Source organism: Thermomyces lanuginosus (genome assembly GCF_041956635.1).
Source record: "Thermomyces lanuginosus strain ATCC 200065 unplaced genomic scaffold VTN49scaffold_24, whole genome shotgun sequence".
Taxonomy (NCBI): Eukaryota; Fungi; Ascomycota; class Eurotiomycetes; order Eurotiales; family Trichocomaceae; genus Thermomyces; species Thermomyces lanuginosus.
In genome coordinates, this window is record NW_027192358.1 from 632406 (window position 1) to 649204 (window position 16799).

Below are 16799 nucleotides of genomic sequence, written 5' to 3' on the forward strand. Positions count from 1 at the left end.
GCGTCATCGGTTGCAGAGGTCATCAGAACACTAGTGGACTCGGCTTGATGCTCTACTATTCACCTTTAGAACTTACGAGCGAAAGGATGATTCAAACAATGTAACTATTTCCTTTTTCAAAAATTTCAGTCTTTGTTCAATGCCGAACTCTAGGTGGTTGACAAGACGAGGTACTCAGAGATACGGCAAGTATCCGCGGAGAATTGCTATAAATATGATGAGGAAGCGAAGGACACACTGCGCTGCTCCATAGAATGGGATTGTTGTACATTGAGACGGAGGGCACGGCTAATATTTCCCCAAAATAGCTTCATATGGTATAGCGTGCCAAGAGGCACTGTAGGTTATTATGAATTTGTCAAATTCATTGAAATGGTTCAGGGTACGTCGATTATCAAAAACCTCAAACGGAAGGACAGGACCATTCGAGTCATGGCAATGGAACTGAATCGTCAAGTTGACATAATCGACTTGAGAGGGATCGAGAACCCGTAACTGGTAATGAAGAGATGGAATGTTCAGCTCCGTTCTCTGAGCTCGCAGGAGCCGAAAAGAACGAAGAACGCTGAGGAAGCTGACTGGCCACCATGGCCCGTTTCGAAGTCGTGAAAGATGACGAATTGAAACTCCTGTTGAGTCCTTCATCATCCGCGGGAGGTTGAAGTCTGCTTCTGCTCACGTCGGAATGTCGCCGAGAGGTGTAGATGGTGAGTGTTAAGGTGTTCAGCTGGATAACCAGATGCAAATGATAAGTTGGACCAAAACCACCCTAGAGGACAATATCCCCTTCGATCTTGCCCATTGATAGGGTCGCTGTCCTTGTTTATAGTCATACTGGCTTTTCGTGTATAGAGGGCTTTGGCTATGCGCCGACGTCGTTAGTCTGTCGCATGGCAACTGCTCCTGTTCTTACAGGACAAGCGGAGAGCACGGAAAAGTGGCAAAGCGGCGTCTTCATATATCAACGCAAGGCACTGGGTAAGAGTGAAATAGCTTACTGTCCGTTCAATCTCACCACAACATCATAACGGTCAAGAATGCTCTGTGGCCTTTGAGCGTTCCGTCAACCGACAGAATCGATAGTGCCATCAGCACCCGGCAGTCAATCATCTTCAAAAACCGAAAGACAGAGTCGATACAACTCATACAATTTGGTAGCGACAGTCATGAGAAGGAATGCAATGAGGAGTGCAACGAATACAGAGTCTGGCTCGAGAAGACGCCGGAAGAATCCGGGAGATGGCATTGTAAGCAAGTCTCAATGGACGACCAAAGAAATCTTCATGAAGCGAAGAGAACAGGAACAGTTTTGCGAGAATCGTCAAGATTTAAGATATCGCTCATGAAAACAGTTTTTGATATCGCATCGTTCACGCAAGTTTGAGAGCGTTGTGAATGAATTTCGATCATTGTGTGGTGCTTTCGTGCGGCTCCAGTCAGTACAATGTAGATTAATTGAAGTAAATGTGGCCGCAGAGGGCAAGCGCCAAAAGCATCTCTCGCTTGCTCCTTCCCTATGGAAACGAATGCCGTTCATGAAATGTATGGGTAGGGTCCACGAGCTACCATTCTACATTGCGCTCATCTTATGCCGCTAATACTGGTCTAATTGTTTGGGTAGGGCCAGCTGGCTGTCAGGAATATGAGATTCAGCATCACTCAACACAGAAGCAGTAAACGCAAGTGAAAAACTGGACTGTAGCAAAAACATTGAACAATAGATGGTAAGCCATCACTCCCTGCCACACAATCCTCAGAAACACAGAAGATCTGCCCAATAAGACTTAATGCTCGCAAAGGCTGAATTCACCTTCCTCATAAGCTTCATTTGCCTCGTCCGTCTTGATCCGCCTTTCCTCCATGAGCTCCTCACGCAGGGCCCTCGCTTCCTCCAGCGTCATGTCAGGTCTATACAAATCTTCCATGACCATGTTTTGCAATTCTGGTGGCAATTTATTTTTGAGAGTTGATCCAAGCAGATCGGACCTCTCGTACCACCAGTCCATTTGCTGCGGAGGCACGTTTGCAGTAGATATGATCCTCCGAGAGGGGTCAACAAGGAACAATGCGAGGATTTTGCGATGACCTGGTTTGGAGTGGTCGGCAAGCTCGAACGGACCAACGCGGTGCTGCAGGATGTTCGGGAAAGTCAACAGCCGGCCCTCTTTGGTCACGATCCTGCCGAGGTACTGCACCAAGGGCCCCGCCGGATCTAGCCCGAATATTTGTTTCACGAAGCCATGCTGATTCTGCTCATATACGATGTCCTCAAAGGCGTACTCGTTCACTCGGTGGCGGAACGTGAGCGTGCTTTCGGTGATATTCTCGTTGGAATAGTAATATAGCGCTGTAGCGCAGATACGTTCGTTCTTCAAACATCGTTCCCCAGTATGTTAGCTTTGTAATTTGAATTTAGTGATGCCTGATGCTCACCAGTTGTCCTTCGATATGCCACGTTCCGCCTTCGTAATATGGTTTCTCCGGCGTCAGTTCGATATTGGCTAATTTAACGATCACCTGAAGACCTCTTCCACCTGAACTTTCCCCAAATTTCTTGCGCAAATCCACGGAGATTGGAGTGGGAGAGAATTTCTTCTTTGGCTCGGGCTGCACAACCTGTCGCGATTCGTCCCACTCTCTCAGTTTGTCCCAGTAACTTTCGCCATCCGAATCATCTGAGCGGTACTCCGGCTCTGGGTCATGAGGCAAGTACTCGACTTCCTCAAATATTATTCTGTTCCCATGCTCCGTTGCCTCACTCAGAGTCTCGTTCCACAGAGGGATAGCTTTAGCAACAATCTCCTCGATCACTTGGTAAAGATCGCGATGCTTTTGAGGATGTAGATTGTTAATGTAGCTAGTGATCTTGCAACCGTCGTCCGTAAGTTTCACGTCACATGGAAGCCACTGAAATCGTCTGCTGTACGGCGTTCGGTTGCCCCAAGAACGGGGAGCCTTCTGTTCAGACTCTGGTGGAATGGGAAGGACTTCTCCCTTGGACGAAGACATCCAGTCATCTAGTCCGATTATTTGATCTGGCAGAACCTTAGTTCGGCCATACACCAGAGGGTAGAGTGACGGATGCACCAAATCCACAACTTTTTCGTCGGAGCCAGGGTGGTAGTCCTTTTCGGGAACTTCTTCCAGCGGCCGCACCGCTTGCTTGAGTCTCTCCTGCAAATCCTTGGAAATGGCGACGTCGGATTTGACGACTCCCAAATCGAGCATTGCAACCTGTCCAGTCTCTTTCAGCCGAGATGCCCGAAACTCCAGTTCATCGAACATGTAGTCGAGCATCTTCTCGGAGAAATCTAAGCCACTTTCCATGGCCTCTTTTCTCCAACGAGATCTGATGGTTTCATCGAAAATCTGCAAAGATGTTAGCTGTTTCATGATCTACAATGGGATTACTCCAAAGGACCTTGTTCTCCCAATTCGGTTTCTCCTTTATTTGATCCATCATATAAATCATGTTCATCTCGCGGGTCGTCTTCAGAGCTCTATGGGTTGTAAGATATATGGCTCCGAAGGGCTTTCATGAAAACTGAATACTCACGCAACACGCGCATTATCAATGTCAACGGGATCCAGTGCACATGGGAATGCACCCTGGTGGCCGTCAGCCCTCTGCGTTACCAACTTGAAGGCATTTCCGATCATCATGACTACTGACTTTGGTTGCCACATTTAGCGGCGCTGTGAATCCAGGTAACCATTGGGTCTCGGGGAGCTTGGACTTGATCTTGGATTCGTCGTCAGCCATCTTGCAGGTACTGCAACTGTCATGAAACTGCAGTCAGCAGCAGATGGGATGATGAATCACTGGGGTGATAGTCCAATAAATACATCTAGTTCTGACGATTAACCTCTTCAATCGTGCAGGCAGAAACCTTCGTGGCAACGCTCAATTCGAAATGATCAACGTTTACATTGATTTTGACTAAACTAAAACCGAGTCTAGCCAAGGCTAATCAGCTTCTCTTGTCCCTGGCGGAATATGCAAAATTGCCGATGCGGCACAGCTGTAGGCAGCCGGCCTCCAGCCGTCCACCGCGTGAGTGGACGTACGGTTTGCCAAGACGCAAATTTCCAGGCACCAAACTCGTCCAACTCCACCTGGTCCACCCAGAAATACGAGCTCGATGGGGAGCTGTTTGTGATCGACAATGAGGAAGAACACGGCTCTACTTCGCACGAGAATTGACGTATGCGACTTTGCAAAGGAATACAGCACTGCAATCTCTACGATCCAATTCTCTTTGGTGACGTGGACTGCATACGTTGCGGAATCGTCAATATCCGACTCTTTGGCTCACTCGTCTTTGCTCATACTCTCTCCGTGAACTTGACCTCGAAACCCAATTGTCGAACAAACCATGCGTTGTGCAGTTTCCATTCGCCATCCGGATTTGCCAATTTGACCTGTGAACCAAGATTCGTCAATACCTATCTCACCCACTAAAGGAGCCACACGAGAAGTGGCCGCAACCAACGTTGAACTTACATCAAAACGCCTCAGAAAACTTGGAACGAGCTTGTATATCTCCATTAACGAGATATTTTTTCCGATACATGTACGCGAGCCTGCGCCGAATTGAAACATGGTTCCATTCATAGTCTTCAGTGCTTCTTCTGAAGCTGTAAGCCAGCGATCAGGGTTGTATGTGTCGACGTTGGGCCCAAAGATATCTTCGCGGCGATGGATGACCCAAGCGCTGCAGCCGACGATGGTGCCTCCGGGAATGAACTCGTTGCAAATTTCCGCGCCTTGAGGCGGAACGACTCTTTCTAAGGGTAGTCCAGCAGCCGGATGTAGGCGAAAGGCTTCTTTTATGCAGGCGTCTAGATAGGGCAGCCGTTGCGACTCACTCCACGAGACAATCCTCGATGGTCGGCTTTGGATTGTTCCATTTGCCTCAGCGGTGGCTAACTCCTCGTACACCCGAGCCAAGCAAGAGGGATTTTTGAGGAGATAATAGAACACGGCAGCCAGGCTAATCGCGGTTGTTTCAGAACCGGCAAATGCCATCGATACTGCCATAGTGAGAACTCTCTTCTCCGTCATGAACTCAGGATGCGCTTCGTGCGCCTTCAGGAACTGCGTCAAAAGATCCTCTCTGGGTACATTTTTGGAATCAATCTTGCTCGCCGTCAATCGCTCTTGCATCCGAGCCCGTGCAAAAAGGGCAACTGGAGAAGAGTTATCCCTCAAACCCCATCGAGATAGGAGTTCAAGGACCGGATTTTTCCAGAACAGTTGATCGAGCCAAGGCATTTGACCTACTGGTCCGGAGTAATCGAAGATTCGAGCAAGCTGCTTGATGATGCCATCGACATCTTCATTTCTTTCGATGAAGCCATGCCGCTTGCTATAGGTTATGCTGCCAATGACGTCAAAGGCATAGAACTGAAGCCATCGTGCAAAATTGCAGACCCGTCCAGTCTTAGCATAGAGTCGGGCGGTCTGATCCAGGAAGAGTTCAAGTGTCTCGTTAACCATGGGCTCATACTGCACGAGTGAACTCATAGCGAAGGCGTGGTTCACGCAGCGACGAAGATTGGCATGGAATGTTTCATCGAGCGTGGAAAATAGAGAAGGCAAGGGCTCTCCTTTGGTTGTGGCCATTTGAACAGGGTAGAATTTGGACTCGGAACGTCAGTTGAGTGAACGGAGGTATGTTGCCGGAGGGTTTCTCACCTTGGTGAATCCTTTATTCAATCCATATATTACCTTCACCGCGCTTGGATCTCCGAATGAGAGTACATTCGGTCCGAGCCGAACAATGTTGCCATATTTACGGTGAAGTGCAATGTGAGTTACTTCCGGCCGACGCCCGTACACGTCCACGAATCGCCACAGGTTGGTCAGGTGCGCCCAGAACGGTCCTGGGTAACGGTACAGGCCATGGTTGGTATAATTTCGGGCAAGCCAGGAGACCACCAACACAGGAAGTATGTATACAGCATAAGCTTGCAGAGCATGAACAATGCCGGCGATGAGCGTCATGTTTGACTGACTGACATTCGACGACTATTATGTTGAATCGCGTGATCCAATGCAGAAGAAGGCTGAACTGTCATATACGAGGTCTCAGGCAGAAACAGGGCTAACTAGACGGTTCAACAGAAGTTGAAGTGCTTCGCATGCAAGCGTTTTTATGTTCCATCCAGCTGGCCGGGTGGCTGGACATTGTATCCGACCGAGGAGAATGCTCATCTTCGTCATAGTATTAATATCGACTCGTACTCGAACATGCAGTTCGGCATTTCTAGGTGTCTGGGAAGCCGATGCATTTTGACGTCGTGACGGCGTGGCCAAGGGATGCGATACCGTACTAATAGGTCTGCCAATGAACTCATTGACATTCATCAAGTTGCTCAGAGAAGACGTGGAGAAGCAAATCAGATCAATGCGGCTTCTCCGCATCCATGCGATTGTATCTCGGTTATGCCCGTGCACACGGGGACCATTTGCGTAGCGGCTGCAGGCTTCGGCACTGAGATAAGAACTCAACTACCGACCATACCAAAATATGATCGTTACCTTTGTGACTCCTCAAGGTTTTTAATTATGACAATCAGACGTTTAGAATCGTGCTTAATAGGTTACTATTCATCCACAATATCAGGCAAAACTTCTGTAAGTGTACCCAGCAGTAATTTTGCCTAGAGAGGTACTGTCTCACATACTTATCATATCAAAATCTCGTCCGCGATTGATATGAATTGGCCGTCAAAAGACCTATCAGTAACTTGGCCCAAATACAAGGGTGCTAGTGCTGGCGCGATTACAGTCCTTTTGCCTCCAGTCTTCTGGTCAGTTCAGTGACAGCGCAGCGTACAACTGGGGTTCAACAGTGAGATATGAGCGGGAGTGCAGATACTCGGAAAGAAAACCGGCACAAACGATAAACTCTAGTATTTACTCAGGAAGTCATCGATTTAAGATCACCAGGTCTGTCAATCAGGTCGTCAGCAAAGCATGTAGGTTCACTGTAGCTTACTTCCCTCAGCTGCGATTTGAATGCCAACTAGAGCATTCTATAGGGTTGCTGAACACTCATACCAGTTCAACAATATTTGAAATATAGAATGCTTGCACTTCGTACTTGCGGGATGCGCTACAGAGAGCCGCTATGCAAGTGATAGATTTAGTGCTCTTATGGTCTGTAATTATTCCTGAATCATGTTCATCGCAGTAAACAAGAGGCCCCATATCAGATGATGCTCTGGCTAGACAATACCCAGAACGAATGCAGGCAAGCGCGTGTCAGCGGTGAAGACGAACTGAGAACATGTGTGAATCAGGCCCCTGGGCAGGGGCAGACAGAAATTAAAATTAGTAATAAATAAATACAGAACACTGATCCAATATTTACAGCATATTCAATCACAGCAAGTAAGCGCCCGCGAGCAGGACAGCACCGGCAGCGGAGATCATGTTGGCCTTGGTGAGGGGAGCGGCATCCTCATCGTCATCCTCATCGTCATCATCCGAAGAGTTGTTCGAAGAGCTGCTCGAAGAGTCATCATCATCACTATCAGAGTCGCCTAATGAACGCCAGTCAGATTTCACTAGTCCACTTCCATGTTGCAGCGGTCTAGCTGCAGAGCAAGTTTACGTACCTGAGAGAGCATCGCGGCAGAGCGAGGTGAGGCTGGAAATAGCATCCCGAGGATCCGCGCTGCCTACATCGCTAGGCGAGTCACAACTTTGAACCAGGCACCTCCCCATGTCCTCTACGGCGTCGCTGGTGGAACTGCTCGAAGTGAGGTCCTGGCCCTTCCTGCAAAGGCAAGCGATGGTGTCGGAATCGGTGCTCGAGAACGCATCATCACCGCAGTCATCACCGAACAAGTCTTCAAAGTAGTTCTGGTAGCAGTCGGTGGCGCACGACGGGAACGAATCCTCAATCCATTCAGAGAAAGAGCTTGGAGTACTCTTGCTCAGAGCGGTGGAGGCCAGAACGCTGAGAGCAGCAGAGGTGATCAGGAAGGAGCGCATTTTGATTGTGAAGGACGAGAATGGACGGAGAAAAAAACTCGGTACGGAGGCGAGGTTCGATCACAAACGAACAGCGAGACGGAATGTCACTAGGGAGATGCAGGCGATGGTCGGGGAATAGGGGAACAGACACTGCACTGAGCCATGGCAGACGCGAGTCTTATATTCCACGACCCCATCCTCATCGCCCTGCCATATGCAGCTGAAAAGCTCGTATTCACGGCGCGCCAAGCAGCAAGCTGGAGAACAAGATTTAGCACAATCGAATCAAACCGTGCATAGCTGTGTGTCTGGGCGACTGTGAAGTGTCGCTCGTGAACTTTCACTGAACAGCCCACATAGTTTGTCCGTGAGATTGTATGAGACAATGTTATTGGCTGAACAATGCCTATTGTGGAGAAATCGCAGCCAAAGATGACCAATATCGACCTGCATTTCGCCTCTAGAGTTCATTCTCAGCTGGCTGTTGGCCTATCCGCGTGCTTAAAGCTTCTTGGCAAAATCCAAAGATGATCATCATTACGGAGTACGGAGTACTGACTGGGGCATATCGAGAACTGGGATGGGCGATGGCCCGAGGCTACAAGATGGAATGGATGGAATTTGTCAAAGCCCCAGTCAACAAGAAGATTAAGTTGGATCACCGTTTCCCAATCTTTAAGGCCTTTAAGGTTCACGTCGAGGGATTTAATCCACCGTCCCACCCAATCTTGACACCTCAGAGAGGTTATAACCTATGAACCGAGACAGGAGGCTCAAGATTGACTCCATTGCACACATGCTCACACCGCTTGTGAGGCGGCCGTTATTGGGATTTGGAATCACGATCTTTGCATGCATTTTTCCATGGCATTTTCATACTCTGAATGCAGGAAAAGACCTTGCATAGAAACCTTTCATTTGGCGAGAAACCCCTGACAGCAAACACGCCGAAAATCCATATCCACATAGCAGGAGAGCTTGAGACGGACATGACAGCCAATCATATGTTGGGATGAACGGCATGTGCAATGAACCAATTGGAAATCAAAGCCTTGCCCCTGGATGCGCCAAGAGATTGTGGGCAACGATCTGATTGGGCGCATGGGCCAAGCGTACTTGCCGACTCGGAATTACTTTTAACCTATCCGAATTAGTTGCTCCTCCCGTTTAACATATCTGTACGAACTTCTTGCATGCTAAATTGACAGTCGATCGATGAAAATCCATTGAACTCGTCGCAAAACTCAGATCGGGCCCATCGGATCGATTTCCGTCCTGTCAAATCGAATTTTGCGGTCGATACTCCATAGCATTTGACCGAAATTCAACTATGGAAGATAGAGTGAACACAGTAGGGAGTGCAAGACTCTTCTACAAGAGGTGGCCTATCCCGTCAATCGGATTTGATCATTCGAAGCTCTGACACTTTTGAAAGCCTGTGGAAGCCCGGAAATCAGCGATTAAACCCTTATTCTCGGATATACTCCGACTGTCCGCGTCTCGGTACAAAGCACGCTTACACGACTGAGTGCCCTCGTACCGACGAAGTCTCTCCATTCAGGGCGTGCGGACTGGCATCAACTCTAGAACAGATTGGCCTAACGTTAATCGCAACCGTGTTCGGGTCCATTATGTACTCCGTATTGTTGTCTTCTCCATGAGCTGCTTGGCAACTTGATACCAACATATTAGCCTATTATTATCACTGTAGCCGTCCCAGGACACTGAGGTGGAGCCGTCGGTGCCTGGCGGACTGGGTTGGCGACTTGGCAGTTGGCACAGATGACAGAGCCGCAAACACGAACTAGAGCCACGAGCGAGCGACTGTTCAGTGCCGTTGCCCCTTGAAATTTAAGCAGACCCACAGATTATGGCCCTAAGGACAGGCACAGCGCAGCAAAGAAGCAGAACGATTTTGTTCAACGCCACAACCGCAGCTGATCTACTTCCAGCCTTATTGAAATGGTCCAGTTCAACGGGGCCTGGCGGAGGGTGCACAGTTCCACTTCGAGTCTCCTTACAGCAACCGGTGATCTGTACGAAGTAGTGAATTTTGGAGTGGTAACTCCCAGAACCTCGAAGTACTCCGTACTCGTACACATGGAACAGGAGCAGAATTGTGCCAGTACAAACGGCTAATCTATCGATTATTTGCTGCACTCTTCATTAAGTGTCCCCTACTTTGATTGTGTCCTTGTGTGCTGAGAGGCGCAGCCAGCTGTCTAACATCTCACACTTCTCGTTCTGTGGCGATGATATGGTTCAGCTTCTATACATCTGCACACAATCTGTTCTAAGCAGATGTGTTAACAGATTGTACATGGGCCAAAATATTCAGAACGTAGAAGGTAGTATTCGGTCATTGCATAGAATGGCAATCTGGCACTTTCCATGGATGCTTGATGCACATTCCAGTTTCGTCACTAACCTACTCCGTACCAACATCGCTCTTGAACTGTATGTGCGGAAATTGCCGTGGCTGAGTTGCCCTATGGGTTGGGGCGTGTACCCATGGCCTTTCCACGTGCACAGTTGAAACAAGGTTACTTTGCTCATTGTTCATCTTTACTCGGTAGGTACTGCGGAGCACTGCTCCATTGAAAATGAACTGATTGATGAGGTGCTTGCTGATGCGTATTATATAAAATGCCTCGGTCCGTCTATTCGTGGAACGATATGTTTATTGATAACCACGAGTATGTGACTCGGGTTGGCATGGACACGAATTCTGCGAGGCCAAGTTACGTAGATCATCTTGCATTAGAGTTGCATGGCATATAGATGATTCCTATGTCGATCGAAGAATTTTCTGGTTCATCGGATTGGCATCATTTTGCGGTCCAAAGACTTGCACTTATTCAAAGGTACCGGCACTTCGCTGTAAAATATGGAGTTCGGCGCTGGCATAAATCGTCTTTGTCCAGCATGTCAATCTCTGCTCCACTTACAGGAGAACGAAAAACCAATTCGCTGCAATTTGGCACGAGTAACATACCAACCTCGCTCCAAACCTCTTTTCGCCGCCGCAGAAATCTTAGATCCTCTCGAACTTAACAACGCAAGAGCCAATGTTCAGTACTGAACCAACTGGACCATTGCCGTCTTAATCGGCTCTGGATATACGTCTGGAACCGGGATTTTCATTGCTCCAGAGCCTTGTCTACCATCAGGTCGTGATAGGAGTAGCACACGGTACTGCGCTTCTGCAGGGGTTGTTGGGGTGGATGGAAACGCCGGCCAGACTGCAGTTTTGCAAATCTGTGTCGACTTTTGTGTCCAGAACAATAGTTTGTCATACATCGCCTGGCATGAATGCAACCCCGACTACGCCTGTGATTTCAATAGATGTTTATCTCTGCCGGCGACAAAGTCCGAGTGGCGGTGCTGGCAGCCAGGATTCGACTGGCACGATTACAGTCAAAAACTTGGCAAATGGTGACAGTAGCTCACATACTTTCACAAAGCAGTTCTATCTTCTCTTCCAGACTAGTGCAGAGAGGATCGTCGAGGACTTCCAATCCGGCCCGGAAATGGCTCCTTTCGCGAACTTCGATACCATCAGTTTCACCGACGCGCCAGCTGTTCGAAATGGAACTGTCATCTGAACGACAGATACGCAGATCCTCGATATTAAACAGAACAATGTTGTGCATACTTCGTATTCGAATTCGGGTAACACTGCCACGGTTGCATATGAGGGCGAGTAGATGGGCAGCTGTCATCCATACAACGAAGTCCAGCCTTTATAATTAAAGAGAGAAACCTTATAGCTATTCGCTGGAATGATTTGGAGGTCAGAGACCTTACTTTATCATCGCCTCACTGTCCAGCCATGCTGCTTACCTGACAGCTATCGCAACGACTTTGAGAAATTTCGGCGTTAAAAACCGCAATCTAATAGTTGCGTATCACTATCGGTCAGACTTCGACATCAATGGTAGCACAGCTCAAATTTCAACTTGACACTTGGTACTGCAACATTACCTATTGACAGCGATCGCGGTTTGCAATAATGTCTTTCATTTTTCCACACACACAGCCAACAGTGGCAGATGATATACAATCTGCATCACGTGACTTTATAACCCTAGTGAATTGGAATCATCTGACGATTTTCGACAGCACCGCTAGCTTGTCGCATCTTCAGTCCCTGATTACTATGAAGTTACTTGTTCCATGCTGCCATCCTCTCAAGATTTGAGGGATATCTCCATTCTTCCACGCACTTATATTCTGAACGATTCCATATCGACTACGTATACTGCGTAGGATTTTAGTCCAGTAGCTCCTGCCCCGCATACTACTGGTCCGGTGCGGAGTGCGGGCTAATCTAACGTAATCCAATACTTCTTGAACAAGACACCACCCGGAACGTTCCGGGCGGAACATTAGCAAGGACTTCCGCGGCGCGGCACGGCGTTCTAGGCCAACAAAGACGCTAAAGAGCTTGTGGAAACATCTATGGGGAATACTTGTATAGGTTAGTTACTGCCAACATCTTTTCTAGAAGCGTTGACGGTTGTTTCGCGTGCGGTGTGTTCCGTCTAGTGTCGGATTACGTAAGTGGCGCCTGTTGGAATTCGTTGTACGGAGAAATTTACAACTGTTTCGTTATACCGAGTTTCATTACATACTCTGTACTCCTTACCGTATTCCGTTACAGTTCCACACGAGGAGAGTCGACCGAGCCTCCGTACTAATCTTCATACGTGACAATACCTAGGCGTCAACACCAAATAGAATCACCAGAATGGTACGAGTTCGACTACAACATTCAACAGGCCGCACCCTATTGGAAAAAAACTTCTCTGTAAAGTATCAGGCCAATTGCGGATATGAAGAAGATTGAGTCATTGAGACATTACGGGGTGATAGGCCGCAGCCTAAACTTCGCATTCCTATGGTAATTGATCGATGATAGACGGACTACCTATCTATATTTCAGGTGCTGCGTGCAATAAATCACAGTCGGTTAGCCAGCGCAACTGCGGAGTGAGTTACATAAGCTTCCATGTCCCGCACACGCGCAATTGAAACGGAACATTCTTCCAATAGACAATTAATGGTCCTCTGTGATCATGACAATGAATCAGAAAGAACAGCGTTTAACTGGGGTTCACTCAGTTGCGGTCATCGGTGCCGGAATAAGTGGTATTCTGGCAACAAAATATTTGTTGCATGAAGGATTGGAGGTGACTGTTTTTGAACGGAACGAGCAAGCAGGCGGTGTTTGGTTGGTTTATCGGCCCTCGAACTCACGAAACTAAGTTGGCTGATCAAACTTGAAGGTTCTATGATGAAAGACAGCCAGTTGAGCCGCCGTACACTGTTACCAAGCCGCTGGAAACAGCGCAGGCACTCTTACCTCGATATGAAGAAAAGCAGGACGGTGAGGTCGTTATTCCAGCAGAAGTCCTTAAATATTCACCTCCAGAAGCCTATTATGATAGTTTGACAAATAATTTTTCGTTGACTTCTTCGGAGATCAAGGGTCATCCATGGCTGTGGGAAATCGCTTTCTCCTCGCCTGACAAGCCTGAAGATCCAAGCGAATGGACCACACATCGCAATATATTTAAATAAGTTCAGATGGCGGCATCAAAATTTGGTTTAGGAGATCGGGTACATTATCGAACAAATGTTTACAAAGTTGAGAAGAAAGGCAACAAATGGGCGCTCTCAACCGGAACTCTAGCTCCTATCAGGCATGAATCTGTCAATGAACAGAATTAGCGCTTGCTGCGTCGGACATGGGCAAGGACTGGCCGAGAAGACATTAAGGGCAACAGTTATTGATTTAGGAGTAGGAAATCGATGCAGTCGTTGTCGCAAATGGCCATTACCAAGTACCACGTTTGCCTGCCATTCCTGGCCTCGTCGCATGACGCGAGGCGTATCTTGATCGAGTTGAACATTCAAAGGGCTATCGTCGCTCCGAACCATATGCAGGGAAGGTAAGCTCTCCTGTATGCTCTTGCCTGCAGCTCATATGCTGGTAGTCCAAATCGAGACTGTACTACTGGTCGATGCTGGGACGTCGTCGACAGAGATAGCTCGCGAATTGGGTCCGATTGTGCACAAAATCTATCAATCTGGTCGAGGTACGCCTTTTGATCTTCCGCTGGATTTCATCCCGGAAATCTGTCAACGAATCGGAGAGATTGCGTCCTTTGATTTGCTGCAACAGAACAATGCCGATCCTGAGAACGTTAGTACAATGCCTGGAACCGTTACGCTGAAAGATGGGACGTCCTGAGTGATATCGATATGATCATTGTCTGTTCTGGATACCGCTTTACCTATCCATTCCTTCCTGAGCTTCATGCAGATGACGACTCTACCGATGTCCATCCAGAGAAAGTGCTCGTGCGTGATGGAAATTGTACACTCAATCTTCACAAGGACATATCCCATCTTCCTGACCCAACTTTGGCATTCGCGGAATTCCCTCTTCATCTCTACATTTACATTCTTCGAGTTCCAGGCGATCGCAATTGCTGTGGTCTTTTCAGGCAGAGCCAGCTTGCCGAGTCCGGAGGCCATGCGAGTGCACTACAAACAGCGGCTGGCTGCCCGAGGTGCAACGAGAATGATGAATGCTAGAATGAATGAAAGAGTGTCCTACGTGGATGAGATTGTGGCCTGGCTCAATGAAAGCGATCCAACGAGGCATGTAGAAGGATTCACACCCAAATGGCATGCTGCAAGGGGCATTGGGAAGCTAGAGAAGATTCGAGCACGGTTCGCACGGGAAAAAGCTGAACGACCTCCTTTACCGAATTGATGTTTATGCACAGAGAGGAGATATATTCCATATAGCTAACATACATGTGTTCGGGGCTGATTAATCACGTAGATTATAAGCCACCGCAGAGAATTACTTGATTATTTTCATCTCACGTTCCCAATTCTTCGGTATAGTGCTTGGACCTGCATCAGCCAGAGCTTTTGCCCTGTCAGCCAGCACTTTCTGGACAGCCGGACGAGCGAGGAGCCGACGTCTCCATGCGCACCAATGTGGATAGTCTTGCTCTATCGTTTGTAACCATTCTTGGCCCTCGCAGATATTGTGGACTTGCTCATCCCATGGAATAAAGCCTAGGTCTGCAATAGTGCACCGGTTTGCCACAAGATACTCTTTGTCCGCTAGAACTTTGTTCATTACTCCGATTATTCGCCGAATTTCACCCCGGTAACGCGAAACCGCAGACGGTAAGTATTCATAGTGTCTAAAAAAGAAACCATGCGCCTAGAAACTGTTAGGAGTATGAAACAATCACCACGTGGCCAGCAGAAGTCGAACCTTGTCCATAGAAAGGGCCCTGGCCGGACATTTGGAAATACAGCCACTGCTTCATATAGAAATGATCTGGCCCTTCAGCACACCAAAGCTTTTGCGTCTTGTCATACGTCTGCACCAAATATTCATTGATAGCGGCGGACTCCCAGAGGACCATGTTTGTGTTCGGATCTTCGATAGCTGGCACCCGTCCGTTAGGATTGATGTTGATGTAAGGCTCTTGATGAACCTGGTCGAACTCCATCCATCTGTATTCGTATGGTAATCCGAGCTCTTCTAGAACAATTGCAGTTTTCAATGGATTTGGACCAAGGGCTTCTCTGGATCAGCCATTGCTGCATTTCGAAAATTATTAGACAGCTTACGATAGGTGTGAAGCACGATGGGCTTTGTAGCTGTTGGACCTTCTGTTTCTCCCATAGTTGAATTAACTATGCGTATCGTCGGCTCATGGTCCAGAATTGATAGAGTGAGCAACTTGTGCGTTATTTATGTGAACTAGTTGTTGATGGCCTGCTCAGTTGCTTTCACGTTGATGACAATTGCCGGCTAATTATCGGAGTTAAGAATTCCAGGCAGACATCGTATTGCCTGGACAGTGGAGGAATATTAGCACTTGATTGGTGAATGCACCTTGATAGATGCGCTGGAGGGTTATGCCTATTGTCTTGGGTCTGTTGTCTTTGCTATTTGTTGAGGTTGGAGTTATTCTTTTCCGTTTAATGTTTCTCACTGCATTAGTTGTTCTGACTGATCGAGCGGGGATGAAGCTGAGGGGAGGCAGGAGTTGCCTTATCACTAGCACATCCCCCCGTGAGTGTGTCTTTTCCTTCTGGAGAATAAGGGGCAGATAGTGTGTTTTCTCGTGTATTTAGGAAGTGCCTTGCGAGGTTCCTAAATTGTCATTCTTGTGCATTTGCAAGTGCCACTCTGGTCTATCATTGTTCTAGTGTGTTAGTGTGTGTCTCGTACACAAGGAGGAACTTGCGAGTTCCTATCGTGTACACCGCTTTGAGTGCACTTTTGTACATCCTTGGGCTAGGCCGGCAGTTCTGTCTCCTAGTGATCGCACGTGACGTTGTTTTTTTGAGCACCGTATTGCTCGATCTCTCCCTCAGTATGAAATGAATACAGTTAGGCCATTCTGTATTACAATATGTACGATACGATACGACATGACAGGTGGGTACATATGTATTACAAAATATCGAATACAGTATCCGATACCGTACGTCCCGCCCGCTGAGCACAATATTCGTTACAAAGGTATTCCGTTGCATTCGGACAAAATACGGAGTACATCGTCAAGGCGTGCGATCCGTGCATAGGTGCGCGGCCCCAGAGTTCACCTTTGCAAAAATTTGATTAATTCCTAGATGACATCTCCAACTTGTTGGGTAGTTGCTCATCATAGAGAAGTACCCTTTCAGAGCATTTCCGCACAGGATGACTCTGGAGGGAGCTTCGCACGTCGATGCCAAGATATAAAGCTCGGAGTTTGGTGATACTTAA

At 47.8% G+C, this 16799-nt stretch overlaps 6 protein-coding genes across 6 annotated transcripts; 2 read left to right on the plus strand and 4 right to left on the minus strand.

Moving 5' to 3' along the window:
* Positions 1 to 1784: 1784 nt before the first annotated feature.
* VTN49DRAFT_2160 (uncharacterized protein) lies at positions 1785 to 3763 on the minus strand (the record flags this gene model as incomplete). Its single annotated transcript, XM_069409855.1, has 5 exons — positions 1785 to 2369; positions 2434 to 3369; positions 3422 to 3500; positions 3557 to 3609; positions 3674 to 3763. 5 exons carry the CDS (start codon positions 3761 to 3763, stop codon positions 1785 to 1787), a joined length of 1743 nt encoding a protein of 580 aa, XP_069269917.1.
* Positions 3764 to 4326: 563 nt separating this feature from the next.
* On the minus strand, positions 4327 to 6007 carry VTN49DRAFT_2161 (uncharacterized protein; the record flags this gene model as incomplete). The annotated part of the gene is made up of 3 exons (XM_069409856.1): positions 4327 to 4422; positions 4505 to 5647; positions 5699 to 6007. The coding sequence occupies 3 exons, from the start codon at positions 6005 to 6007 to the stop codon at positions 4327 to 4329; spliced, it is 1548 nt and encodes a 515-aa protein (XP_069269918.1).
* Positions 6008 to 7390: 1383 nt separating this feature from the next.
* On the minus strand, positions 7391 to 8005 carry VTN49DRAFT_2162 (uncharacterized protein; the record flags this gene model as incomplete). The annotated part of the gene is made up of 2 exons (XM_069409857.1): positions 7391 to 7551; positions 7627 to 8005. The coding sequence occupies 2 exons, from the start codon at positions 8003 to 8005 to the stop codon at positions 7391 to 7393; spliced, it is 540 nt and encodes a 179-aa protein (XP_069269919.1).
* A 3290-nt stretch (positions 8006 to 11295) lies between these two features.
* VTN49DRAFT_2163 (uncharacterized protein) lies at positions 11296 to 11592 on the plus strand (the record flags this gene model as incomplete). The annotated part of the gene is made up of 1 exon (XM_069409858.1): positions 11296 to 11592. One exon carries the CDS (start codon positions 11296 to 11298, stop codon positions 11590 to 11592), a length of 297 nt encoding a protein of 98 aa, XP_069269920.1.
* Positions 11593 to 13065: 1473 nt separating this feature from the next.
* On the plus strand, positions 13066 to 13570 carry VTN49DRAFT_2164 (uncharacterized protein; the record flags this gene model as incomplete). Its single annotated transcript, XM_069409859.1, has 2 exons — positions 13066 to 13220; positions 13276 to 13570. 2 exons carry the CDS (start codon positions 13066 to 13068, stop codon positions 13568 to 13570), a joined length of 450 nt encoding a protein of 149 aa, XP_069269921.1.
* Positions 13571 to 14864: 1294 nt separating this feature from the next.
* On the minus strand, positions 14865 to 15707 carry VTN49DRAFT_2165 (uncharacterized protein; the record flags this gene model as incomplete). Its single annotated transcript, XM_069409860.1, has 4 exons — positions 14865 to 15236; positions 15291 to 15309; positions 15374 to 15602; positions 15653 to 15707. The coding sequence occupies 4 exons, from the start codon at positions 15705 to 15707 to the stop codon at positions 14865 to 14867; spliced, it is 675 nt and encodes a 224-aa protein (XP_069269922.1).
* Positions 15708 to 16799: the final 1092 nt, after the last annotated feature.